This window comes from Cylas formicarius, unplaced genomic scaffold (assembly GCF_029955315.1).
Source record: "Cylas formicarius isolate icCylForm1 unplaced genomic scaffold, icCylForm1.1 PGA_scaffold_5__7_contigs__length_24384050, whole genome shotgun sequence".
NCBI lineage: Eukaryota > Metazoa > Arthropoda > Insecta > Coleoptera > Brentidae > Cylas > Cylas formicarius.
Window position 1 is genome coordinate 15,986,726 of NW_026844341.1, and position 25,845 is coordinate 16,012,570.

Genomic DNA, 25,845 nt, shown 5'->3' on the forward strand with positions numbered 1-25,845 from the left:
CGTTATCTCAACCAGCATAACGAATTTTTGTAGAAACTTGAAATTTCTATTTGATTAAGCATTGATGCTGTTGGGTATTTTTGCATAAGCAGAAGCGTTTATGTTAATATCAGGTGATATGTATTTTTCTTAAGAATTTGACTGTGATCCTTCCAGCAAGTACGTATTTATGTACCTGATTCTTGAGCTTTGATCCTGCGAGGCTGTTTTCACTCGATAGTTCAAAGGGCAGTTTATCTTACAGGTAAGTTTGAAAATAATAATTTTTGTGTTGTGTCCCTGTCGATTGTATTTTTGTGTCTTCTACATAGTTCTTCGATTCTTTTTTAAGAGTATAGATTATATTCGGGGTAGATAAAGGCACGTCATAAGAATACAGATAAATACTTATTAGAATCTTTTTTGAGGATTCCTGTTTTTTAACACTTTAAAATGTGGAAACCATGGAATGAAGCATATGTTCCGCGGTTAGAAGATATCGAAAAGAACGCAGACGAAGTGGTGATGATAGTCGAACCTAATGACAATTTAGAAGACGAACTACCTCAGGGAATAAAAAAAAAAAGCTAGACAAGTTGTTTTGAATTTTCACACTTGACACTCGCGGCACATTAAAAAAAGGATGGTGTGATAACAATAACAAGTGTGTACTAGACTAGATAATTCTTCGTGCTGAGTCCAAAAATGGTTGGGTGGAAGATGCCTTATTTTTGTCAGTCAAAAACGTCAAAGATTCAATTGTGGATTACCATGAAAACATGACCGCGAAATTATTTGAAGATTAGTTTGAAAATAAACTGCTGCCAAATACTGTTATTGTGTTAGATAATGCCTCCTATCATTCAGCTGAAATTAGAAAAATTTGCAAATACTTCTTCAAATAATGAAGAAATTAAATAATTTCTGTACAAAAATGATTTGTTGAAAGCGCATATAAAAAGAAATAGCACTGCACCAATATTTTGTGATAGCACCATAAGCGTAATTCGGCAAAATAGGTGACGATTTTTTAACTGACTGATACTTTATTATTATATTTAGTATTTTGTCCATTAATAATGATACTAAGTAGAAACGTAATGAAATAGAACGTAATAAACTTGTAACCTTGTACTAATTTTTTTTATGTACACGTTTCAAGAATTGTTCGGCGAAAAAGATTGAATTCCGAGGACGATCCTGGAATAGTTAGGGGTAAGAGTCTGACCGGCAGAGGCCGAGGATTTGGAGTAATAAACGATAGAAAAAATTAATCACGAGGTCGATGGTAAAAATACTATAATTCTGGTCCAGCTATAACTTAAATTAAAACAAGAACCCCGTCACGGAAAAAAACGCATTGCAGGGACCGAAAATAAAAAACTGGGGTACTGTAAATAAATTCTATGCCGCTCGATCCGAATTACACAAACAACCGATCGCATCGCTATATATATATGTAAACGTAAAGCCCGTCCTTCGTCCGGCGCAATAAATAAAGTCGAAAATATAATAAAGCCTAGAGCTTAACGATCGTCCTCCGACGAGGGAAAAAGTAAAAAAAAGGGAAAAAATTAAGAACGCCACGCCTCCCGAAAGACGTTTCATCAGTTGAGCCGTTGGGACGCGGGCAGTCGCTTCTTCCTCCTGCGGTGGCCGCCTCCCGAGCCCCTGCTCGCCAGCCAATGCTCGTAGTGGCGTTCGTTCGCGAGCCAGTCCTGGTACTTGTACCACCACTCCTCCCACTTGACGTAATCCTCGAGCGTGAGGTCGCGCAGGTACCCCAGGTCCTTGTAATACTGGTACCGCACGCGGACGTCGTCCCAGGACGCAAGCCGCGACGGCCCCGACGCCAGCAGCTCGTCGGGGTAGAGACCCGCGGGAACCGGCGATATGCTGCGAGGCGGCGTGCCATACAAGAAATCGTCCTCCTCCACCATCACCTTCATGTTGGTGCCGGTCTTGGTGATGCGCATGTTCTCGATGTCGCGCCGCTCCCTGTCCGCGCTCCACTGCGCGATTTTCCCGAAACGCTCGGACAGCGTGATGCCCGTAGTAGCGACGATCGGCACCGTCACCGATTGGGCGCTGTCGTCGGAACCGGACGAATCGCCGCCGGCCCCGGCCGGCGAACCTGCCCTCTTCTTTCGCGGCGCCCCCTCCTTTTTCACGCGGCTGAGCAGTTTCTACGGCGCGACCCCTTTCAAATATCCGGCGAAAATCGCAAAGAAACGTCCACACTTACCGACTGTCCGGGCGTCGTTTTGTCGCCGCCCGGCGCAGTTTTCCTGACGGCGGCGGCCGCGCTCCCCGGCTTCATGGGCGGCTTCACGCCCTTGATGTTGATTATCTCGCCGGTGGCGCCGCGCGGCCTCGGCGGCGGCGGTTGCCTCCTCGGGTCCGTCGGCTTGTCGGAGGTCGTCGGTTTCGGGGCTTTGCGAGCCACCGGTGGCGTCATCGGGCGCGGCATGCGTCGCGGCGGAGGAGGCGAAGGCGAGGGACTCGGGGGCCGCCCCCTCGCGCGTCCCGGCTGTTTGCCGCCCGACTTACGGCCAACGCGAACCGGAGAAAAAGAGCCCGACCTGACGCCGGGGGAGGGATTAGCGAGTGAGGCATGGGGCGGCGCTCGCGACTCACCTGGACCTCGCGCCTCGTCTCATCTTCGGCGAGCACACCGAGCACGACTCGTCTGAGCAGCTGCTCACGCTGCTCGCGGACGCGGAGCGTCTCCTGGCCGGCGACGGGGGCGTCCGACGCGGCGGCGGAGATCGCGGACGTCGGGTCGGCGGTGATCGCGGCGAACGGCCGCGTAGGGGCGGCGACCGCCGCGGTAACGGAGAACGGCGACGCGGCGACCCGGGGGACCGCCCCCGCCCGTTAAATGAGCGGCTGCGGCTGCGGTGGCCCGACGACGGGGACGACGAACCGTCTATGTAGAGGGATTTGTAACCCGAGTGGCGCCATCTGTCGACACAGAGCGCGAGATAAACGTCGAAGAGAATCGTGGCCTACGTCCTAGAGGGATCTGATTCGACAAAATTTCTCCCATCGCAAAACACTTTCAGAAAAAAAAACGAAAAAATTAGCAAATAGTGAAAATGCTAATGAAGTTTTGGCGTACCAACTTATTATTAATTGCTATTAGAGGTGGGTTCGGGTACACTCTATTCGTTTGGGCTTTTTAACGTAAATAGAGGGACTCCGTTCGGTCCCCATAGGTTCAACATCCAAATGAAGGATTTTAAGATCAAAAATAAACAAAAGTGTGAAACTGTCGAATTTGCCGTTTTGTTGTTGTTTTGTTGCTTTCGAAAAATCGATTAAATCGAGGTCCAGCGTTGAAAAAAGTCACTGCGTTGAGCTTTTTTTCCTTTGAAACGGCCCAAGAGATACACGGGCCTATAAAAAAATTATCGTGAACGGACATTGTCGTCCATCTTTTTTATGCGATTTTCGTCTGTTCTCAGTACATCGCTATGAAACACGATGTGTCCAAAAATTAAAGCCTAACGGAACCTATTGAAATAAAATGTGATGACTGGGGGGGGGGGGATAGTATTGAAAAAAAAAAAAAAAAAGAAAACCGCATTTGAAGGGTATCAAGAAAAAAAAATCATTTCTCAAAAACGGTATATACGATCGAGAAAATTCTTGAACCCAAAGACGAGCGAGATCAGGACCGAAAACCTTGATGATTTTTTAAAAATGATAATTATAATAATAATTGAAGATAACTATAAAGTTGTGATTCAGTTTTTAGTTTCTTTGACATAAATATATAGCAAATATGTACAACTAAAACTTATGTATTTAAGATTTAAGGTCACATATTGTACAGGATGATCAGAATATTCTGTGCTATATTCAAAAATGTGATAGGTAATTCAAATTTATAGGTATCTACGTCAATTTTAGCAGAGAAGTAAAAGTCCATATCTTAACTGTAAAAAAGGGGGAAAATCAACTTTCGCCAAGTATTTTTTAAAAATTTTAGATTTTTTTTTGAGTTATTCTGGTTTCCTGACAAAGATGATTTCCTCGAAAACTATTAATCCGATCGGCACAATTATTGAACCAAAAGACGCGGAAAATCCGGTATTATAACTTATTATTTCAAAAAAAAATTCGATTATATACAGATTTTTTTCTATTATGGACAAAAATCTAAAAGACCTCGAAAATTGCATTTTTCCTTATTAGCCGTAAATGAAACATTACAAAACATGAGATAATTTGGCTTTAACATTTCAGTTTAGACTTCATGTATCATACAGGGTAGCGAGATATTTGAAAAAATATTTTTGGAAATCTTTATTATTTGCAAAAATTTTAATATTTAGCAAGTTCGACGAGATGTGAAAGACACATTATACAGGGTGCATGCACAATAAAATTACATCGATTGTGCGAAAGTTCCATAGTGTTACGCAGGAGCGTGATAGAAAAACAATGCGTCCTTCTAGGACAAAAATCCTTTAAAATACAAAGCTGAATAGTGACTTTGTAGACTGCGAAGTACACAGTACGGAGCACACACTTCGCACAACCACAATATTTCTAAACGAATCTTGTTTTAATGGCAACAACATAAATTACCAAATATTTAATGGGTAGTTTTGGTTTAGTTCAGAAATTAAATTCATTTATTAATATGTAATAAATATTAGAAAAGATGAAGACTACGTCAAAATAATCACACCAGCAAATGCCATAACCTTGGTCTCATTGCTAATGTAATCATCTTTCCTGAAAACTATTATAGGGAATTTTTGGTTAGTCGTGTCGAATACTAGAAATAAAAAAACTTTATGGAAGCTCAGCAGGGGCAATTAATGTTTGAAATATTTTTATATGTCCTCCTAGTTCAGATATATTTTTTTTATAAAATTAAACAGAGGCACAAGTATTAAGTTATTATTCATTATAATGATAAAAGCAAACACACAAAGAACTAGTTCTATTCGGGAAGTACAAAAACAATAGCAAACCTAACGTTTATGTTTACACTATATTAACTCCAAGCTCACGCGACAAAATACCATTCCCACTCCGCCTCAGTACTGTTTCAATTAGCCTAACCCACCGCCGAACCATAATAAGTTTCTGGTTTTACTTTAGTCTTTCTTTTTCTGTATGGGTCAAGAATTGAAATTCTCCAAAGCGTTACCTGTTGGGATCCTTCGCTTCCACCTCGAGTAGTTTCTTGTCCCAGAACGCCCCCGACGTGGGCGAGTTCTGCGCCCGGGCTTTTTTCATCACATTGTCGATCTCGCGGCGCCGGCTCGCCGGCAGACTGGGGTCTATAAACGCCACATCCGCTCACTTCCGCGCTTCTCAAAAAAAAAGTAGCAGACCTACCTGTAATCCGGGGCGTCTGCGGCTTGCTGTCCATCCTCAGTTTCGACATCGCGCTCTTCTTGTCCCTGCTCCGGCTCCGGGATCGTCGTCTCGAAGACATTACGCGAAGCTATAAAATCGCATTCGAAACATCAGCTGGCGAAAAAAATAACCGTTACATAACCCTACTTTTCGTTAAAGGAAAAAAGTTAGGAATTGACCAAAAATTGTTTTTTTTTTTTTCAGTGGATAATGATTTGATATTCGCTGAGCAAATTCTTAGTGAAACTAAACCAGTACCTTGGCGCAGGTTTGACCTTGCGCCCCAAAGCTGCGAAAACAAAACTTAATATTTATTTATACCTAGTTGCTGTGCGGAAACTAACCAAAAGCGACTCACTTCGTGTACTCGTCTGGTAATTAAGAACGAGCCCCACAGAATCTGTCGAGGTACCGGGTTTCGAACCGGGCGCGCGCGAGACACGCGGCACCAGACCGCAGCCCCCGCCGCTGCAGTTCTGGCCTCAACGGCAACCAGGGATTAGTAGGTACTTTCGTCATTCATACAATAGTAACGCCAGTCTCTTAACCCGGAGAAAACCGCTTTCGACGGTCGCGAATACGCGGCTTCTTGCTCCAGGATAGAAGACTGAGTCACGCATTCACCCCTTTCATAGTACCACCACCGCGTGCGGGCGATTCGGACGACGACGTTACGAAACGAGGAGAATCGCGACCCGGAAATCAGAATAGACCGCGACGATGTCATCGCGAAACGTTCAAGCGACCGCGGTGAAAGTCTTTTAAGCGAGCCACGCACAAGCTGTTTCTGCCGTGGCGACGAACCTACGGCAAACGAGGTACCGACCGATTACCGAGTTGTTATCGAGTAGCGAACGACGGCATGCATATTGTCGTCGGCGACGGAGACGGCCATAATGGCAAAACATCGCGCCGTGGACGACCACCATTGTTATCCTGCAAAATCAATACACAAAACTTACACTAGGTGACCACTTACTTTGTCTGAAACGATAAAATTACTCGTCCACGTAATGCGTCGTTTGCGATTTTACTATAATTCGGCGGGTCGCGTCGAGGATACCTTAATTTTCGACAAGGTTTTTGAACAAAATCCGACACTAACACCTTAGTCGGACCACCATATCGACACGGTCGTGAAGACGTCTGCGCGACTGGTTCTTCTTCTTCTTCCTTACTTTTATTGGCCAAAACTGCTAGATCATTCAGCCATATTCTCAGTATATAGTAACTTTTCTTTGTGACCTAAAAGTATGCCTTAATTAAAAGGCAGTGGACGAGTTCATCACCCTCCAAGGGGAATCGACATGCAAGAATGAATAGGAGCTAAAGATTGATACAGCAAGCTTTCAGATATTTACATATAAGTTTGGATGACAATTCTATCTTCGATAGACGAAAAAGTAGGCTATTACATGAAAGAGGAGTTGAGGAGTGTGAAGAAGCAAAGGATTCATACGAACGTTGAGAATTACCCCAATGCAAACGACAATCAAACAAAAATTCTCCGCAAACGCAGTTCCTTGTATCTCTAATATTTATTCTCCCCAGATGATTATTACTCATGCGGCAAATGGTTGTAATTTCTCTGCAGTTGACGTTTAAACCATGAAACCCAGGTTTTCGCTTTTAGTCATAGGCCAACACGTAAAAAGAAGAAATATAACCAATATTTGCTCGGCCGGCAAAAAAAGACTTTGGCCGATACCAAAAAAACCAGCTTCCATACCGGCGTGAACAGGAAAAAACGACGGGACCGACAACGATCATAAGTTTCAAACAGTCACTGAATACTAAAACATTAAACCCACAGAGTGGAAACCGACTTCAAAATTTTGGGCACCGCCATGTGCAATGCTCACGACAGAATCCCCTGCTGGTCTGTCAATAGTCAACCGGATTTTGGATACTTCTTTTTGCTTACCTTGAAATTTGTTCAGTGCTCTATACTCACTTATTTTAGCTATATTATAATATTGCTTATTTACAATTAAACTTCCACTTTCGCTTTTAGCTGACATTTGAACGTGCGAGGTAGGAAACATATTTTTGGGAGAGTGGCCTCTACGTCAATGCGTTTCCGAACGCACAATGTTGGCAAACGTCAACCACAGTTGAAATCTGGCAGCCATATTGTTTATTGAACATTTAAATATTTAAAGTCCCATGAAAAAAAGTGGGGATGATCATTAAATGAGCGTATCGTTTTTCAAGCGCTTCGGTTATCCATAGTTCTCAAATCGTAGCCAGAGGTATTCCAAAGCTCGGCGTAAACGGCTCGCCGCGTGCACACCAATCCAAGTTCGTTATCCTGTTCAGTGAATCGTAGGAGGCCGCGTGATTGCATTCAAATTAATTCAGGATGCAGCGATCTCTAGGCGATAAAGTTTGACATTTGAACCGTTTACATTGTTATGGTACTTGCGTAAAGTTTTCGTCGCCTTACTGAACGCGAAACGGTGTTAAATCGATGGCTTTGGACGGGGATGGCCGTATCCTGAGGCAGATGAGGCTCGGCGTGGCCCGAAACTTGTTCAACGCGGAGCCTTCAATAGGAAACTATGACCGTTTCATACCGTGCCGGAACAACAACAACTGGGAGACCAACTTTGCCACGATGCCCGACCCCAATAAGTCCGTGCATGTGGCCAAGAAAACGGGCAGCAATCGGGAGAATGGCGGCGAGAACGCTAGAGACAGTTCCGTCTACAATATCCTGTTGCGGAACGAGATACTGGGCGAGAACATCGAGGACGTGAAACTTCACTGCGATGAAAGGGACGCGCTCACCCCCGTGAAAAGTAGAAACTTGTTTCGATACGGTACTCCTGTTAAGGTGAGCCCTGTTCTAGTTTACGTCAGGTAAAATATTCCGAATTGTAGCAATCGGAATTGATAATGGCCAAATTATGCATTCGTCCCCGCGTGGCCCCATTGATATACCGCTGCTTATCGCGGTCTACCCCCTTTTTTATTTAAATTAATTTGCGTAACTCGAGGAAAATGTTGGTGTTAGTCGAAGATTTTGCGAAAAAAATTCTCTGGGCAACATTATCATCGGTATCTTATCAGAACTAGGTGCGCCGTAAATGTTATATCACCTAACAGATATATGGAATTAATGGGGCATATATATTTATATGTCATTGTCAATGTGTACAGATTTTTTTTTAATTTCCGACACCATCCGCGAATCTATCGTAAAACTTTACCGATGACATCGTTGCAATTGCATTAATAATCATAAACAATAATTATTGTCGATGTTGCAGCACGCGTGTCCTCATCGACTTGCGCAAATAACAAACCCGCGAAGCGGCCGGCCATACACTCGCGTTTTTAACCGGCGTGCGGCGCTTTGCGGTTTGAACATTGCGAACGACACGGGTTGGAAATGGAATTATTTTTGGAAATGCCAATGCCAATTGCATTTCCGCTTTTCGTGACGTTATTGAATGATTAATACATTTGCGGTCGCGATTTTCCACCGAATCGCCCGATATTACGAAGGGAACCGCAGGAGACGACGAATCTAAAGCAAACAATGTTTAGTAATTTGTTTTGTATGTGCCGGGATTTGTTTTCCCATGGAATCGGGCGCCCTTATCGTCGGAAAGATAACCGCACACAGTAAAAGCAAATTTGTACGGGAAAACAGGTTAAAGATAGCGTTTTACGAAAAACAAATCGAGAATGCTTAATTTCGCGGGCCAGACGAACGACTTGTCGCCGTCCCTCTAGATTCGTTTTTAACGATGCCCTTCATTATTGTCTTCGTTGTCGATGGAAATGTACAGTTGTTGGAGATATGGGCGCCCGTAATTGACATTCCTGTATGGGGCAGACGTCCAACGACCAAGACAATTAAAACCGCAGCCAGTAAACGTTTCGTAATGGGCAGGGAATTTACACGTCAACGTCCTCATTGCTCGCGTTCAATTATCGACACAAAATATTAGGCCTTGCATTGTTTATTCGGCCCACTTCCCCCCTTCGAGGGTAGTTCAAACGTCCCGAATTGAAAAACGGCGGCCTATTCGACCACTTTAATGAGATTTTGTTTCCTCTTTTTAGGCAATAGTATATTTGACCGGGAATTAATTATTGTTATTTATTTATTTGTTTTACATATTCGTAAAAATCGGTGGGTGCCTGGGACGGTAAATAAGTTTTAAAATTGACCGGCAGTGATATAATATTTCTTATTATAAAAAACAAGAAAAGGCAAGGACTTTCAAATATTCAAAGAGTAAAAACCTCGAGTTCGTTTTAAAGGAAAGGTAAAAGACGAATTTTAAGTACGTACGTTTTTCAAGATAAAGGACACCCTTTTTGTATGAATTTAAAACTATTTAGTCTGATTAAAATCGGAATGAAGAATACCATAAACAGCCAATGTAATTTTACAATACAAAACGTTGACTATGAGTAATGAAGATTGTTGTCATTTAGTTTTTATTATTTGATGATCAAATAAAAAAACACATAAAAATTGATATACCAGATAGATTTTTTTAACATTAGAAAAATTTATTGGAGAGAAAGGAAACATTAGTTATATATTGTATATGTTTTTTAGATATTTGCATTCGTATTGTTTTAGATTTTATACTTGATAAAGGGTAGTGACTCATCTGCGTTGAAAAGTGGAATAGCAACTCGATGAGTTATTATTTATTTGTGAAATCCGAAAAAATAAACTTTCTTTTGAACATATGTCCTAAACGTGAAATTTGGCGGACAATCAAGAGGCATTAGTTGCAGTTTTTTTTTTCAAAATATACCAGTGGCTGGCTTATGAAATTAAACATGTCTATTTTGGCAGATATTGGTGACCACTGATTTCTCTTAAAATAAAAATTATTCTTAAAATTTTCAATCGTTTCTAAAGAAATTTATTTTAATTTAATTTAATTTCTTGAGAAATTAGTATTTATTTTTAAGTGAAACCCGTAGTACACTAAATAATTCCTCTTGCTACATGATAAATGTGTGCCAAATTAAAATCATCATTAAAATATAAAAAATAGATTTTATTAGGTAACAGGTAACTACTGAATATCTAACTGGTCGGAACGTCTCTTTATTTATTTGGCAAAAAACAACTTATGGAAATTAAGTTAGTAAAGAGCGTTCTAAAAAGTCCCTTAAATATGCCTTATTTAGGCACAGCTTAAATGATGTAAAAATAATAACCTGGGTCAAAACTTACCAGTTTGAAATTTATCAAGGCTTTTATTTATTACTGCAATTGTTTTTTGTTTAGTTTAACATTTTAAAACACCTTTTCGTTCGGTAAAACGATTCTTTTTTTATATGTGTTGTCGGGCTACAATTTCTGAGAGAAATTTAATTATTACTTATCACAGAAATGGATACGCCAAAGAGACATAGCCAAAATGGTAAATAAATGTCCGTCAACTGTTCAGCATATCATTGAGCATTACTATAATGAAAATAGGGTCGAGAATAAGTCAAGGTTAGCTCCAAATAAGATCTATGAATGAGGAAAGATGGATTGCATAGAGAGAGAGAGGTATCGAATTATCCAAAAAAAAAGTGCCCCAAAGATGTGTGTCGAGGTGGAAAGACAGTTTAGAAAAAGGTGTAACCTCGAAACAATTCGACGAATCCTGCGAAAAAATAATTTACGTGGTCGAACTGCCAGAAATAAGCCGAAGAAATAGACGCGTGAGATTGGCATTCGCTAGAGAGCATATCGATAAAGATTTGAACTTCTGGAATTCGGTATTATTTACCGATGAGAGCAAAATAAACTTATTTGAATCCGATGGAAAAATATCAGTATGGAGAAAGCCTAAGGAAGACAGAAATCGAAAAAAGTTGGTTGCTTTATAACTGCCCAAATGTTATTAAGACACCAGCCCAGTCACCAGACTTAAATGTAATTGAAAATTTGCGGTTGACATTAAAAAACAAAGTAAATAGTTCCCCGATATCTAACAAGAATGAATTAAAAGAAAAAATTACGGAAGTATGGAACCCAATTTCCTCGGAGTATACTAGAAAATTAGTTGAATCGGTACCCTGAAGACTGCAAGCCGTTATCGATAATGAGGAAGGCCCAAGTAAATATTAGCAGGAGTATTTCACATTATGCAGTTGTTTTTCTCTATAACTAAGCCAAATAAGTTCTTTTTTTTTCAAATAAATAGACATTCAGTTAGTTTTCCATGTTCATATGGAGTGAAATGCGTTAATCCAATCATATGAACAAGACAAAACCATTTAAAAAAATGTTTATTAATTAACGTATTAAATATATATTTGCTACATTTTTCAAAAATAACGAGAGACGTCGTAGAAAATTTTGAGAACGTTTCGGTAAGCTGTTAGCGATGCGATCGGGCGCGCGTGGTCGCGACTCCAGCCCATTTGAATTTCCGAAGCGGTAGACGAGACTTTAAAGTCACCTCCCGAGGCCTCACCGATCTGAAATGGGCCGGTCAGCTGACCGGATCCGTCGGACCGGGTGGAAACAATAAAAGTTCGGCCACCCATTAACGCACACGCACGCGTTTCTAATTCATCCAAACCGGCGCTGATAAATCGACCAAATATGCGATCGCCTCGTACTAGCTGCCGCTGACGCGGCGTGTTTTTAAATAACGCGAAAGAACGATGCGACGCGCTGCATGTAACGTAGGCAACGTAACTATCAGGTGGAATGTGCATTGTCGATTGAGCTTATGGTTTGCTTGCACCTGATTGCGTAGCTTAGATACAGGACGGCTCGAGTGAAATCCACATATCGCTATACCCTGGCCAGAAATATTGCGTTTTACAATTTAAATTAAACTCTCAGCATCAATGCTTAATCAAATTTAAAACGGTTCATTTTCGTTTCAAATAAAAATTTCAAGTTTCTACAAATATTGGTTTCGGTCCATCTCAGGCAAGACCTGCTTAAACATCTCTTAGGATGGGTTTAAGGTACTGTAAAATACTTAAAACGTCAAAGCAATAAATGCACTATATTTTTGGTGGTACAATACTAGAGGTAGAGGCCCTCGCTTTTAAATAATAACCTTACTGGATTCAACAACCGCCATGGCTATTAAAAAAAACACCACCAAACCCACTCGATCAACATATAGGGAAACATATAGGGAATTACAGAAACACGATAACGCATAGAACAATGGAGGAAAAAAAAAGAACACTAAAAGGAATAGGGAACACAAACCGGCAAGAAATAAAAGAGCTAAGCAAAGAAATATCAAGTAATAAGGAAAGATGTAGGAAAATACAAAGAAGGGAAAGTTATACAAATGATCCAAAGAAATGGGATCACGAAAGTAACCAGAGGAAACTGTGGAAAAGGGAAGAGAGAAACGTTTGTATTGCAAAACGAAACACGATAGATTATATCATAGACGTATAGTTGAAAAGTTCTACGAAGCTCAGAATCAGGTTAATGTAGAAGAAGGACAAATCAGAAAAATGCTAGAGGTCTTCAAGGCTGACCTATATCCTTTAAGAGAAAAGCTTTCAATCGCTATGAGACGGAAACGCTAAAGCCTCAACGCAAAATGGAAACTGGGACTAAATACCAGAGATAGAATTAGGAACGAATAATCATTGAACAAAAGTGGAAGATATTAATGGAACAATAAACCCTAGACCGAAGATTGTAAGAGAATAAGTACAAATTGGATGCAGACACCACAGAATAGGAGAGACTGGACTATTTTCAACAATGGACAAGAGAGGAACGACACTTTTTTCATGGTTGATTTAAAGTTTCTGTATTATCAGTATAGGCTGAGCCTCGACGTACGAATTAAACCCATCGAAAAATAAATGTTTTCACCGAATTAATACCACGGACGACGGTAATCATTAGTTTACATATATAGTGCACGGGAAAATTTCGACTGGGACATGACCATTGCCAAACTGTTTCGTTGCTTCGATTTAGCCGAGACATTTACAAAACGTAAAATCGTATTTATTAAATATTGAATTGGAATTGTTTAAAAATTTTCGTAGTGATGTGCCCGATTATTGACCTCAAAACGTGCAGTAATAAAATTCGTATCTTGTTAGCTTTTCTGGTTCACTTTTGAGCATAATTTATTAATTAAAAAAGAAAACCAATCTTCAAACATGTTTCTTTACAGAGTGTATATTAGGGAATACTTTTCCCTTCGCTTAATGGAAAGGATAGAAAATGCAGGTACTTGCATGTTAGGAGTGGTTTATTAATCTATTATGGCGATTATATATTAAACAATATTCTTTTAAATATGTTTCTGGAGAATATTTTCATCTTTACCACTTTTATTTCATCATTTTGTTAATTTAACAGCAGGGTTGTCGGATTTACCAGTGTTAATAAAAAAAATTCTTAAAATCTCCAAAGATAAAGGTCTGATCCATAATTGAGTACTATTGAAACCTCAAGTATTCAAAATACATGAAAGTAATTTCCAAATAACCCAAGTCAATATTAAGAAAATTAAACAAACGTAGATTAGGGGCAAAAGTTTGGAAACTTCACGAAATGGCTAGAAATTGCCCTAAAATACGATTCTGTTATATATTTCCGCCCTTTTCGTGGATATTTTCGTCAATATCACAGATATACTTAGATCGGGTTGCGAAGTACGTTCCACGTCATCGCGGAAATAGGATCGCAGTGGGCGTGCGTGATGCGCCCCATTATCCAACGATCGCGTCATGTTTTCGATTTCGTCGTTGTTTTGTATGGAAAAAATAGTACGCAAACGAATTCGTCGGTCGTGTTCCGTCTCGTCCGTATAAACAATAATGCATTAAAACTACGAGAGCGTAGGACGACAATAGTTATTAAACAATGTAGGTCATTGCCATCGTTTAGTAGTGCTGATAACTCGAGTTTGTTGCGTTTTTATGTGAAGTCTCGCTGCGGCGTTGATTACGACGGCTCGTAGATGGTAATTACCTTATCTGAAAAATTGTTGTTTGGCTCTGAGCGCCGAATCGAATATTCGTCGCACAGTGGGCCAGGGAAACCTTAGGTGTGTGACTAATTCAGTATTTTTGTAATGCCAATACTTAATCTTAATAAAAACACATCAATAAAAAAAAATATTATGAACATCAAACTTTAATACAATATAATTATTATAAAAGGGGTTTACAAAAGAACTCTATATTTGCAAACAGTTTTTAATTAAATCATGAAAATGGTTTAACAACATAAAATGTAGAAACATTTTGAAATAATATATTATTAATTATTAATATTTAAGTAAATAAAAATATATATAATGCAGGGTGTCCCAAAAGTAACAATGTAACAAAAAAGTTATTTATTTAATACAGATTAAAACAAAATATTGTTATCGGATTTTTTAAAATATTTAAGTTTGTTTGCTTGAAAGAAACGAAATAAAACAGTAACATCTAAAGTATCATGCAGTTAAGCACTTTGCTGTTTTTGTTACAATTTTTGCATTAGTTATGGCTCTAAAAAAGATAAACCATCGCTTTGCAATAAGAGTGTTCGTTTAAGGTTTGGATTTATAGTTAGTTTTAATGTCAAAAGAGTATGACAGCTCATAGTAGAGACAAATTAGGACAATACCTTTCACTACTAAAATGCCAAAAATAATAACCATGTTTTACATGAATCAAACTTAACTTACACTATCGCTCTATAAAAAAAAAGAAAACGAATTTATATATGAATAGATTTAAACTTATAACGAAAAACATTTTTCTCCGTTTTTTTGCCCACCCGGTACGTTCTTTACAAATTATTTTTATAAAATGGAGCGGGTGCACGTAACACTACAACATGTCGCTTTAATACATGGTATCAACAGCACCCCTAAATTATGCTAAAATTGTAACATATTGCTTTTTAAATTACAAGCATACTTTTTTGGGCTATTTTTTTAATATGACCAAAAGAATATAAATTTTTTTAGGGATAATGGCCTTTTAAAGGAATTTTCTTGGCATAAAACTACTTTCAAAACTAACCTTTACTGGTTTCCTGCATTTTGAGTTTTGTCAAAAGCTAATTTCTTTTAAAAAAATCCCCTCCACTTTTCACACGGAAAATCATAAATAAAACATTCTCAAAATGGCACTGACAACAAACGTTACAAAATTATTGTTGTTGACGTTTCCATGGCAACAATACCACTTGAATCGCTTGTTGTGTGAAGGGTCGCGGCCTATTTAATTAGTCTATGATAAGGAAAACGTTCATTGCACGAAATGTATTATGCGTCGCCCCCTCTCCGTACAATATACCGTACGTTGCCCGACGGACCTTTAGACGGCAGTTTTTGGAAGGCCTTCCCGACAGTTTTCCCCGCAAGCGCCTCTGCGGGCCAGACCTTGGAGAACGACGCGCTCCGCCACTTCATTAAAAAGGCATATTTCTGAAAAAAAAATTAATTAACCCGCCGCGGTGGGGGCAACTCGATAATTCAAAAACGATTAGCATATTAGAAGCGCGCGCCGATCCCCGGGTACCGTTTTCCTTAATGGGATGCGGTCTGGACGGTAGGGAGGCCGGTCAGCTGTTCCGCTTCCGAAAGCCTAGAGTTCGTTCACGCTCCGCGTGCTTTTTCTTATTTTCGAGACGACGTCACGTGCCTGTACGGCCAACTGATGCCATATCGATAATAAATAATAAAAAAAGAGAGATTCCCTATTATCTAAATATTATCGCATCCACCGGCGGCACCCTGAGCTACAGGATTAACTAATTTCCTGGCATGATGACAGTTCTTGCAGGAAAAGATATCTTAAAATAATAGAAAACTTTTCACAATGACCTCACTTCCAGTATCCTTAACTACAGTAAAAACTGTAAAACAAAACAATAAGTACAATATGTTCAACGCTCTGTCTTCGTTTAACTAAACGAATCTAAACTTGTGGCCAAGCCAAATCTTAAATCTCGCTCATGCGCATGTTGAATGGACTTTCTCAAAAATTTAAAATAAAATACCCTAACACGGGAGCCGAACACAATTTTGTTATTTTCATTCTGTTGATTCAATTTCCTCGAGAAATAACACCGAGTTTGATACGTGCTCCAACAATATTAAATAAGCGTAAAAATATGTCACTTTTGATCTTTGTATTATTCATTTAATAGAGATAGAGCCTCCGATATAAACCAAAACATAATCTAAATTACACATTTGGCTTTCTTCAGCGGTTCATTGGGTGCACCCCTGTGACATATTACTTTGTTATCGCTCTGCTCTCTCCTATGGCTCTAGTAGCTATATGGTTGAGCCGGACAGTCAGTGCTGCCAACGCTAATATTAAACGGGACGATTCGTTTGAGTTTGTTATGTTAAGGCCTCTGAAGACAAAGTATACTTGTGCAGTGTTTCTAAGCAAGTGAAACTAAATGAATTCCATTTGTAAGTGATCGCAAGCGACGCGGCGGCCAGAAAGTAGATCACAAGTGCTCATTTCCGATTGAGGGCCCCCAGACGCGTTTGCCCGGCACGGAAGTGCCATATACGGCGCAAGTCGTTGCCATTTCCAGCACGTCAACTCGGGGGGGTTGGGTATTTATGGACGGCTGACGCGCAGATATGGGCGCCGCCTACGTCGCCGTTCGTCGATACCGAAAAGACAAAAAAAAGTGGCAATCTTCGCGGAGTTTTATGACAAATACGCGATCGGACTTGTCCCACGTACGCCGGTCAATGCCAAGGTCGCGTGTTTTCCTTTTAGGTTATGTAACGAGAGTTCCCGTAAAATCGTCCGTCTGTCAGTCGCCTAATGCGTTTTTCCTGTCGCCGTGGCCACGCGTACGCATAAATTAAGCGCGACGCACGTGTTCGGTGGAGCCCCACGGTGGTTCCGATTACGTAGAGGAAATAAGTTTCGTTTTCGCGGCCGCCGTTTCAGCCGCGCCGCCGTTTTCAAGTTCAACGCCTCGGAAGTATCGCTTTTTGCAGACGAATTAATTTAATGTTATGCGCGAGAACGTCGACGATAACGTAGGTACAGTGTGTGCCGAAAATTATGGATCAAACGACAAGTAAATTCCGATTGTTCTAGTTACTTTTGAAATATCGATCAGTGGCCAACGGTGGGTGATATGGAGGTGCCACTGGTTTTGAAAAATAAACTTTTTCTGTTGCTCCGTAACGTGTTTAATTGGGCACCCGTTTGTCCGATATTTGCTACTAGCGACCTCACGCGAACTGTTGAAATTTTTTTCGATGGAGTACCGGCTACGTATCGGTTAAACTGAAAATTGTATATTATACATGCCTGTTTAATATGATATCTTGTTCCGGTAATTACCATTACACTTTACATTTTGGTCCACTCGTTTTTGACAAATCGGCAAGAATAGGAATTTTTTATATAATTTCAAAGAGTGCCCTGACTGACAAATAAAAATGTTTATGTTTGAGATATTGGTAAACAACGTTGATGGTTGAATTATTGTCCAAGCCATTATTGTTAAAATGGTTTTTGGTGAATTTAGCATCCGTGAAAGGAGTGAAAGAATATAAAAATAATGCATTTAATTTTCGTAGAACTCTAGAACTAAGTGCAGCACAATGTCAAAGGAGGATGCAGTTTTGTTTGGATTTTTTAAACAGACATAATGAAAAACATTTTATGGACTGATGAAAGTTCGTTTACTACAAGGAAGGGTTGTAATAGACCAAAATACGCGACATTGGTCTTGAAATTATCCTAGACAAATACACGAAAAAAAATAATCGCCCAATCAATTAATGTATGGTATGATGTCATAGATAGCATATTTTGGGTCGGATGTTTATAGAACAAAAGTTAACTGGAGATCATTATTTGCAACCCTTAGAGCACTAAATAGAACAACATATAGAAGATTTACCACTAAATATATCAGTGCCGATTTTATGGCAGCAAGACGGTGCAAGTTAAATATTTGGAATTGGAAACATGGAAATCTCAGGGGTCGGATAGGGAACGGCGGAACTATGGATTGGTTAGCCAACAGCCCCGACTTAACTTTAATAGATTTTTTTCTTTTGGGGACACAAAAAATCACGTGCACAGAACTCTTTGTAATAATGTCGTGGAACTTTTGCAAGGGATTTCAGAAGCAATCAGTCACTTAAGAGTCAATACAAAAACATTACGACAAGCAAGACATCATACAATTAGAGCGTATGAGAAATGTGTTTAGGAGCATGGTGGTCACACACAGCAGTATTTAGAATTTTTTACCTTAGTGTGTCTTAGTGTGTTTTTGTTCTACTTTAATTTGTAAATAATTATTGTTGTGTAATTGTAATCAGAATAGAATATCTATTAAACACATATAATATACAGTGTGATCTATTAAAAAATATATGATGTAGGCTTATATGTCAGAAAATTAATAGCTTTTTATTATATATGTCACTTGGAAAAAAAATTGGATGCTAACCTTACATTTTGTTTTTCTGTTAACCTTGATATCTCTAAAAACAAAAAAGTTACAGCCAATTAAAATGTTATCGAGATAAATTTTGAACGCACGGTATAGTTATGGGCGAAAAAACTAAAAGTCCTTGAAAATTGCCGTTGCTATAACTAAAAACCGCCAAAAACCTTGCAAATTGTTTTGAATACCCATTACGTTTTTGTTTACTGTACAGGGTGCGCATTAATGTCAAATGTAAAATATTAGCCGTTACAGTTAGGACAATTTGGTCGAAAAACGAAATGCAATCCATGTCGAAAGCCACTTTTGACGTTCGAGATGTTTGAAAAAATATAAATGGAATTACCAATTGTGATGCAGATTTTTTTATATTTTCAAATGTTTGACTTGACTTTCAAATTAAGTCGGGTGCTTATTATTTGAAAGGCACTTTGTTCAGAGTGCGTACACAAAACAATTTCGCAAGAGCAACTAAAAAGTCGCTGTTGTTTTTTTACAAAAATGTGGAGGACGGCGACTTTTGGGACGTCCCGTACACTAAACGCCTAAATTCGTGCGCTAAACTTTCGTCGAATTCTTCGGCGGTGCTGAACGGCGTAGGCATCGAAGACCGTGTGTTTGCGTTTGAAATTATCGCCCCGCGTATAATTGGGGCCCCATAGGTCGTTACGTCGTCGGGCGATCATCGATGCGCCTATAATTAGCACGCGGCCACTACGATCATTAGTGTAAATAATGGCGTAAATTGCACGACGGGGAGGGGTCCCGACCGTTGCTTCCTCCAGCCCTTATTAAAGCGATTATGGCTGCAAATTGAAAGCGGAGAAAAAAAAACGATTCTCATTGCAGAATCTTTGTCTTTTGCTTTTAATGTTGAAAACGAATTTCTTTATGGTGCGTAATAGTATATTAAGCAATAAGTTCGGTAAACGGGATTTGACTCACGAGTTTATTTGGCACGAGCGGAGCGCAGCGGAGCGAGCGCTAAATAAAAGTTAAACCTATTCGTTTATCAGCCCGATCGGTTCCGATATTGTTGTCTCTTTTTAATTGTGTACGTTAGATAGAGAGAGATGTATAATTGGATATGTCATATAAACAACGGAATAAAGACAATTTTCAAACGTTTACGTTGTTTATTTAACTTTGGAAGAAAAATCATCTAAGGATAGAACTTCTAAGTAAGAAAGAGCAGGTCCTACCCTTCAATTTGGTTTTGTTTGTATTACTTATGAGACATGGATATTTGAAAATCGTACAATTGGTCTTGGCAAGATGTTAATACAAAAACTGTAAAAACCACTAAAATTGATGTGAACGGTATGTAAATTTTCTGTGGGAAACTTAAATTATAAATGTCACTCTACTTACCGACTAGTCCACTAGATTTTAATTGTAGCTTATACTACGTAGTATTTAAATTGTCTGATGTATTGCATAACAACCGTGCGGGAAAATCTCCGAAAACATCCGCTTGCTCCCAAACCCGTGCGGTAAAATCCCGGAAATGTCCGAAGTGGCTCGGATTCGTGGGAAACGAAACTGGCGTAGTAAAGTGACGCTTCCCGCACGCTAGATCGATGTGTAATTAGGTATTTTACAGACGGGAGTAGAAAAAGTCTATTACGATGCTGTTAAAAGTTTTTTTTATGATCGAAATGAAACAAAACCGTTCAATTATTCATTTAATCGTTAGAAATCGCACCAGCCGGAACGGACGCCGATGAAATGCCAACCGAGCAGCCCATACTCGTTGTCGCCGCTCAGCACGAGCAGCCAACGGCTACTGCGTTCGCCGCACAAGGCCACCCGCAAGATATCCCGCATACCGTTCAAGGTGCTGGACGCGCCCGAGCTCCAAGACGACTTCTACCTGAACCTGGTCGACTGGTCGGTCCAGAACGTGCTCAGCGTCGGCCTAGGCAGCTGCGTTTACCTGTGGTCCGCGTGCACCAGCCAAGTGACGAGGTTATGTGACCTGTCCGGAGACGCGAACATGGTGACGTCGGTGTCGTGGAGCGAGCGGGGCAATCTGGTCGCGGTCGGCACCCACAACGGCTACGTCACCGTGTGGGACGTCACCGTCAACAAGCAAGTGAACAAATTAATCGGGCACTCGGCCAGAGTCGGCGCACTCGCCTGGAACGGCGACGTGCTCAGTTCCGGCAGCCGGGATCGGATGATACTGCAGCGCGATACCAGGATGCCGCGTAAGTGCGCGATCCAAAGTTCTGCAAAATTGATAGTATTCAGGACTGCCAAAACCTGTCATCGAATGCAAAGCGTATTGAAAACTGGTGTGTCCGTAATAATTTGTCGTTAAATCACATCAAATGTAATGCCACAACGTATTCACTTGATAAGTATCACCCAATTGATATAAGCAATACTTCGCTCCGTACACTCGGCGGTATTCTTGTACAACGTTATTCACAATAATTGATCCGGGCCTCTTATCAAAATTGAACTTTGGTATTTCCAGGGTTACCTCAAGAGTAGATCAAACCTTTTACCTTTCTACGCCGGGTACGAATATTTTAAAATTTTCTCCTTTCCGCAGGATGTGCGATCTGTGCAACTCGGCAAGTTTCCAGCTTGTTGTATTTTCTCCTTATATACTTGACGTTAAAACATATATTTTAAGGAATGGAATATAATTATTTTTTTTTTATTTTACGTTGTATTAGAATTTTGCTGTCCTTTTGCATTTTTTTTTTAATTGGTCACTGTTCTGTAGTTGGGTTTATCCTGTTGAACAGTGTATCTAAATAAATAAATAAATAAGCTGCCAACAACATTGTCTCATAAAATATCCACCCTGACGATTAATACGCTTTTGCATTCGATAAAACTGATCATCCGAGCACTTTTCCCACATCGAGCCGGCCACCTCCAAAACGTGCTTTTTGAACGCATCAATCTCTTCTTCCGGTGTCCAAAATTGTCGCCCACACAATTTATTCTTAATGTATGGGAATAAAAAGTAGTAATTAGGTGCTAAATCAGGACTATATGGTGAATGGCTCATCAAATCAACGTTTTTAATGCTCAAAAAGTTCTTTGTTTGCACTGATGAGCTAGCGTTGTCGTCGTGGAGAGTGATTCGTCTTCAGCGGTTGGTTTTTCTAATTTCTTCGAAGATTTTGGGCAAACAAATGGTTGTATACCATTCAGAATTGACCGTTTTACCTTTCACCAAAGAAACAGTTACGAGGCCAGTTTCCCTGAAAAAACAGGCTACCATTTGCTTCATAGTGCTTCGCGCAGGAACAGCATTTGTGGGCATTGTCTCATTCTGCAAGACCCCCCACACTGTCCACTGCCGCTTACTTTCAGGTTGATATGCATAGATCCACGATTAATCACCTGTCACGATATCATAGACGTATTTGGAAGCAAATTTTTTTATTGGTCAAATATCCCCTAATGCCGAAAGATACCTCGATATCATAGTAAGCCACTTAACGATCCTGCAAAATCAGTTTACGCACTGCGTCATTGTTTTTTTTGGACAACCACCGACTTTGGACGACCTTCACGAAATTCATCCTTAAGAAAACCACGACGACGACTGAAGTCCGAAAACCAGCGATAAACAGTAGTTCTAGATGATGCTTTAACTCCAAGAGTCGAATTAAGTTCATCGATGCATTGTCGAGTTATTAGTCCCCGTCTAACTTGTAAAAAATTATTGCACGATTTAACCGTCATTTATCACAAAAAACGCAAACAACACTGTTGGCCAAAACCTAACCTCAAAATGTCAAACTTCCCTATAAAAACGTTAGTCGCCATATGGCATGTCTAGTTTAAGAAAATCCCGAAATATAAAAGGCAGCCCTCGTAATAACGATCTTCGCAGCGAACGTGGCGGAAAGGAAACTGATCGGGCACCGGCAGGAGGTTTGCGGTCTCAAGTGGTCCCCCGACAACCAGTACTTGGCGTCGGGCGGCAATGACAACCGCCTCTACGTGTGGAACATGCAGTCGTTGTCGCCCGTGCAGACATACACGGACCATTTGGCCGCGGTCAAGGCTATCGCGTGGTCCCCCCACCACCACGGGCTGCTAGCCTCGGGCGGCGGCACCGCCGACCGTTGCATACGTTTCTGGAACACCCTCACGGGCCAGCCGATGCAGAACATCGACACCGGTAAGTGAGGGGGGCGGTCCCGACCCAGCGCGTCCTATCTAACGGTCTCGCGTCTTGCAGGATCGCAGGTGTGCAACCTGGCGTGGTCGAAGCACAGTTCGGAACTGGTATCGACCCACGGATACTCCCAGAACCAGATCCTGGTGTGGAAGTATCCCAGTCTGACGCAGGTCGCGAAGCTCACGGGTCATTCGTACCGCGTGCTGTACCTGGCCCTTTCGCCCGACGGGGAGGCGATCGTGACGGGAGCGGGGGACGAGACGCTCCGGTTTTGGAACGTGTTCAGCAAAGCGCGGTCACAGAAAGAGACCAGATCAGTACTGAGCCTGTACACGGGCATCCGCTAGCCGCCTGTACATTGGCACTAAATGTACGCCTCACGCAACGTGTTCTAATATATTATTTTCTTTTTAAATATACACGCTATTTATATTTGGATCATTTTTGCGGTACAAAACGGGCGCCGCTGGGAGGGGGGTACGTTTTACTCGCTCCCGACCGCAGTTTTTCACACTCTACTTCCGTGAAGTATAGTTCGGGGACCGTTTTAGTTTTATTTTTACACTCTGTACAGAGAGGACTTTATTTTTCATGTGATATACTATATATAATTAAAACATTGAATTTTTTTTCTGAGCGTATAGTCTGTTACAAAGTAGCAAATTTGTAGGTCGGTATTAGGTCGCGTGGATGGATAAACGACATTCATTTAATGACTCTGTGTGCTTGTTGCAATATTGGGGAAATAAACGAACGTTTTTGTGTTGAAACTGTCCGCGTTTTTGTTGCTAATACCACCTCCCCATCCCCATTTATTCAAAGTCTTTCTTTTTTGAATCTGCTTTTTACCAAACTTTTCTTGCCTCCATTTTTCATAAGGTCACTTCGTAAGAGAGATTCTTCAACGTAACTCTGGATTCTTTTAAAACTAATGTGAAATTCCAAATTTACATTTACTTTTGTATCAACCTCTAATTTATTTGTGCATTTTTCCCAAGTTTCTTATAGAAATGGAAATTTGGAGTGCCACAATAATGCGCAGGATTGAAACGACTGGATACCGAATATCATGTCTTTATTTAGGATTTGCTCGCTTTCAAACTCTTGCTTCTCCCACCTGCCCTCGAAAAGCGGGAACTTAAATTATTGCAGGCTCGAAAAATATCTCTAGATCCGGAAAAGGTTCTGCTTCTCGAACGCAGTTTTCCGGAATAAATAAATTATAAAAACGATACCACAGCCAGTTGAGTCTCGGAGAGGGCGTCGTTCAAGAGATGAGCTCGTCCAACGCCTTGTCCCGATTGTTGCCATTGAGGAGCAACGCTTTAGACGCGTCCCGTTCAGAAAAGCCCAAATCTAGAAGCTCCGAAAGCGCCAGCAAATGCTCGACGATCTGGAAATTGACAAAAAATAAATGGAGTCCCCAAAAAAAGCGCGGTCCCTAGCTTACCTTTTTGTAGTCCCCGCCTACCGTTTGGCAAACCCTGGCGACCCGGTCGAGGGGGAATCCCATAGAGCCGATAGATTGGCACAGCGCTTGCTGATCCTTGGGTAACGCGTCCAACGGGTTCATTAAACCTCTGGTTTCGGTACTGCTAGTCACTCGAGATTTAGACGCGTTATTTATATGAGTACTGTTGAGCTCCCGCTCCAGGGATTTCATTATGTCGGGCACACTTCTGTACTCATTGGTCTGCTGAGCGCCAAAAGCGCTGGGCTGACAATAGTACCCGTTGACATGCGAGTAGGCGGAGACTGCTGGTGCGACGTAGCTGGTCGTGGCTTTCTGCGAATAGCCGTCGTTTTTTAGCACTTGCGCCAACACTTCCAGATCGTTGATCGACTTTAGTTCCATGTTATCGAAGGGACTCGACGTGTCGGTCTCAAAATCTGATATGTTGAAAGGTTTCCGTTGTTCGATCAGACTTTTACTCGGTTCATGATTCGTTAACGGAACCGGCGTTAGTATAGTTGAGTAGGTCGGTGCCAGACTCGGGGTTAAAATGTGATTCTGACCGGCCTGTTTGTAGCACACTGTCTCGCGCTCCTCTTTGTTTGCCATCACTATCCTCTCTTCAAACATTTTACGGGCGTCCGCCATGCGTTTTTCTCTCTCTTCCATTTGTGCCATTCGCGCGTTCTTCAATTCCCGCATTTTCTCCACTACCGACGTTTCAAAACCGAAATCGTAGTCGGGAGTAGAGTCCAATAATTGTTTGTTTAAAGCTAACCTCTGAGAATAGGTGACGGGCAGGCTTATTTTACACGGCGGTTTGTATTTTTCTGATATTTTTACTTTCAATTCGTCCGCGTACGAAGCCGTTGCCATGTTATTAATTCTACGGACACAATCGGACTAGTTCATATACGTCGAGACAAATCGCGAACCTCACCCGATTAACCTTCGAAACTGAGAGACTTACGATTTACATTGTCCTAGACGAAATTAAAACTAATTTCGTTCTGATTTAACAATGCATTGTCATTTTCGCATGTCTACTTACAATACGTTCGATCAGCTGTCCAGATTGACAGTGGTCAGCAAGTTGAGCGAGAATTGACGGAACAATCGAGCTTCCTCTTTCCTTCTAACGGCACGAGGAAAACAAAGATATCAACAGGTCATGCGACCGTTTTCGCTCTGACGATATTTTCCTAGCTTATGCGTCCCTGATGGCGAGAAACGTTTATCAGAAATTTTGAGAAAGTGTTCGGAAGAAATCAAAAAACGAAATCGATCAAAAAAACTCCCCGTCGGATCCTAGTCCGATTCGCATGCGAATTAATTCTTCAAAACCGACTTTCTAGAGCAGGCGCGCATACTTTGTGAGAGGTAACACTCGCACAGATTCCCGATGCGTCATCGCCCCTTGAAAATTGTCGCTCAATTTTTAAAAAAGAATTTTTTTTTCGTTTT

At 40.9% G+C, this 25,845-nt stretch overlaps 3 protein-coding genes across 7 annotated transcripts; 1 reads left to right on the top strand and 2 right to left on the bottom strand.

Moving 5' to 3' along the window:
• Positions 1-1,280: 1,280 nt before the first annotated feature.
• LOC132701797 (serine/arginine repetitive matrix protein 1) lies at positions 1,281-6,494 on the bottom strand. 5 transcript variants are annotated; one of them, XM_060670000.1, is made up of 6 exons: positions 6,338-6,494; positions 5,338-5,446; positions 5,147-5,279; positions 2,617-2,943; positions 2,225-2,561; positions 1,281-2,165 (listed from the first exon to the last, which is right to left on the bottom strand). In XM_060670000.1, the coding sequence occupies exons 2-6, from the start codon at positions 5,435-5,437 to the stop codon at positions 1,587-1,589; spliced, it is 1,476 nt and encodes a 491-aa protein (XP_060525983.1). In that variant the 5' UTR covers positions 5,438-5,446; positions 6,338-6,494; the 3' UTR covers positions 1,281-1,586. The 5 variants fall into 5 exon arrangements, with proteins under 5 accessions (XP_060525983.1, XP_060525987.1, XP_060525985.1 ...); XM_060670004.1 differs by having other exon boundaries at positions 5,338-5,472; XM_060670002.1 differs by having other exon boundaries at positions 5,717-6,494.
• A 1,004-nt stretch (positions 6,495-7,498) lies between these two features.
• LOC132702245 (fizzy-related protein homolog) lies at positions 7,499-23,678 on the top strand. The gene is made up of 4 exons (XM_060670776.1): positions 7,499-8,194; positions 20,472-20,985; positions 22,638-22,928; positions 22,989-23,678. Exons 1-4 carry the CDS (start codon positions 7,829-7,831, stop codon positions 23,273-23,275), a joined length of 1,458 nt encoding a protein of 485 aa, XP_060526759.1. The 5' UTR covers positions 7,499-7,828; the 3' UTR covers positions 23,276-23,678.
• A 315-nt stretch (positions 23,679-23,993) lies between these two features.
• Positions 23,994-25,464, bottom strand: LOC132702118 (uncharacterized). The gene is made up of 2 exons (XM_060670561.1): positions 24,379-25,464; positions 23,994-24,321 (listed from the first exon to the last, which is right to left on the bottom strand). The coding sequence occupies exons 1-2, from the start codon at positions 25,255-25,257 to the stop codon at positions 24,196-24,198; spliced, it is 1,005 nt and encodes a 334-aa protein (XP_060526544.1). The 5' UTR covers positions 25,258-25,464; the 3' UTR covers positions 23,994-24,195.
• Between the last annotated feature and the right edge of the window lie 381 nt (positions 25,465-25,845).

Excerpts from the sequence above, each read along its gene's own strand:
- LOC132701797 (XM_060670000.1), bottom strand. The coding sequence starts at position 5,437 with ATGTCTTCGAGACGACGATCCCGGAGCCGGAGCAGGGACAAGAAGAGC. Across the intron at positions 5,280-5,337 it reads GCAGACGCCCCGGATTACAG|ACCCCAGTCTGCCGGCGAGC; the intron begins GTAGGTCTGCTA and ends TGGCGTTTATAG. Across the intron at positions 2,166-2,224 it reads AAACGACGCCCGGACAGTCG|AAACTGCTCAGCCGCGTGAA; the intron begins GTAAGTGTGGAC and ends GTCGCGCCGTAG.
- LOC132702245 (XM_060670776.1), top strand. The coding sequence starts at position 7,829 with ATGGCTTTGGACGGGGATGGCCGTATCCTGAGGCAGATGAGGCTCGGC. Across the intron at positions 8,195-20,471 it reads GATACGGTACTCCTGTTAAG|AAATCGCACCAGCCGGAACG; the intron begins GTGAGCCCTGTT and ends TTTAATCGTTAG. Across the intron at positions 20,986-22,637 it reads GCGCGATACCAGGATGCCGC|CGAACGTGGCGGAAAGGAAA; the intron begins GTAAGTGCGCGA and ends CGATCTTCGCAG.
- LOC132702118 (XM_060670561.1), bottom strand. The coding sequence starts at position 25,257 with ATGGCAACGGCTTCGTACGCGGACGAATTGAAAGTAAAAATATCAGAA. Across the intron at positions 24,322-24,378 it reads TAGGCGGGGACTACAAAAAG|ATCGTCGAGCATTTGCTGGC; the intron begins GTAAGCTAGGGA and ends GTCAATTTCCAG.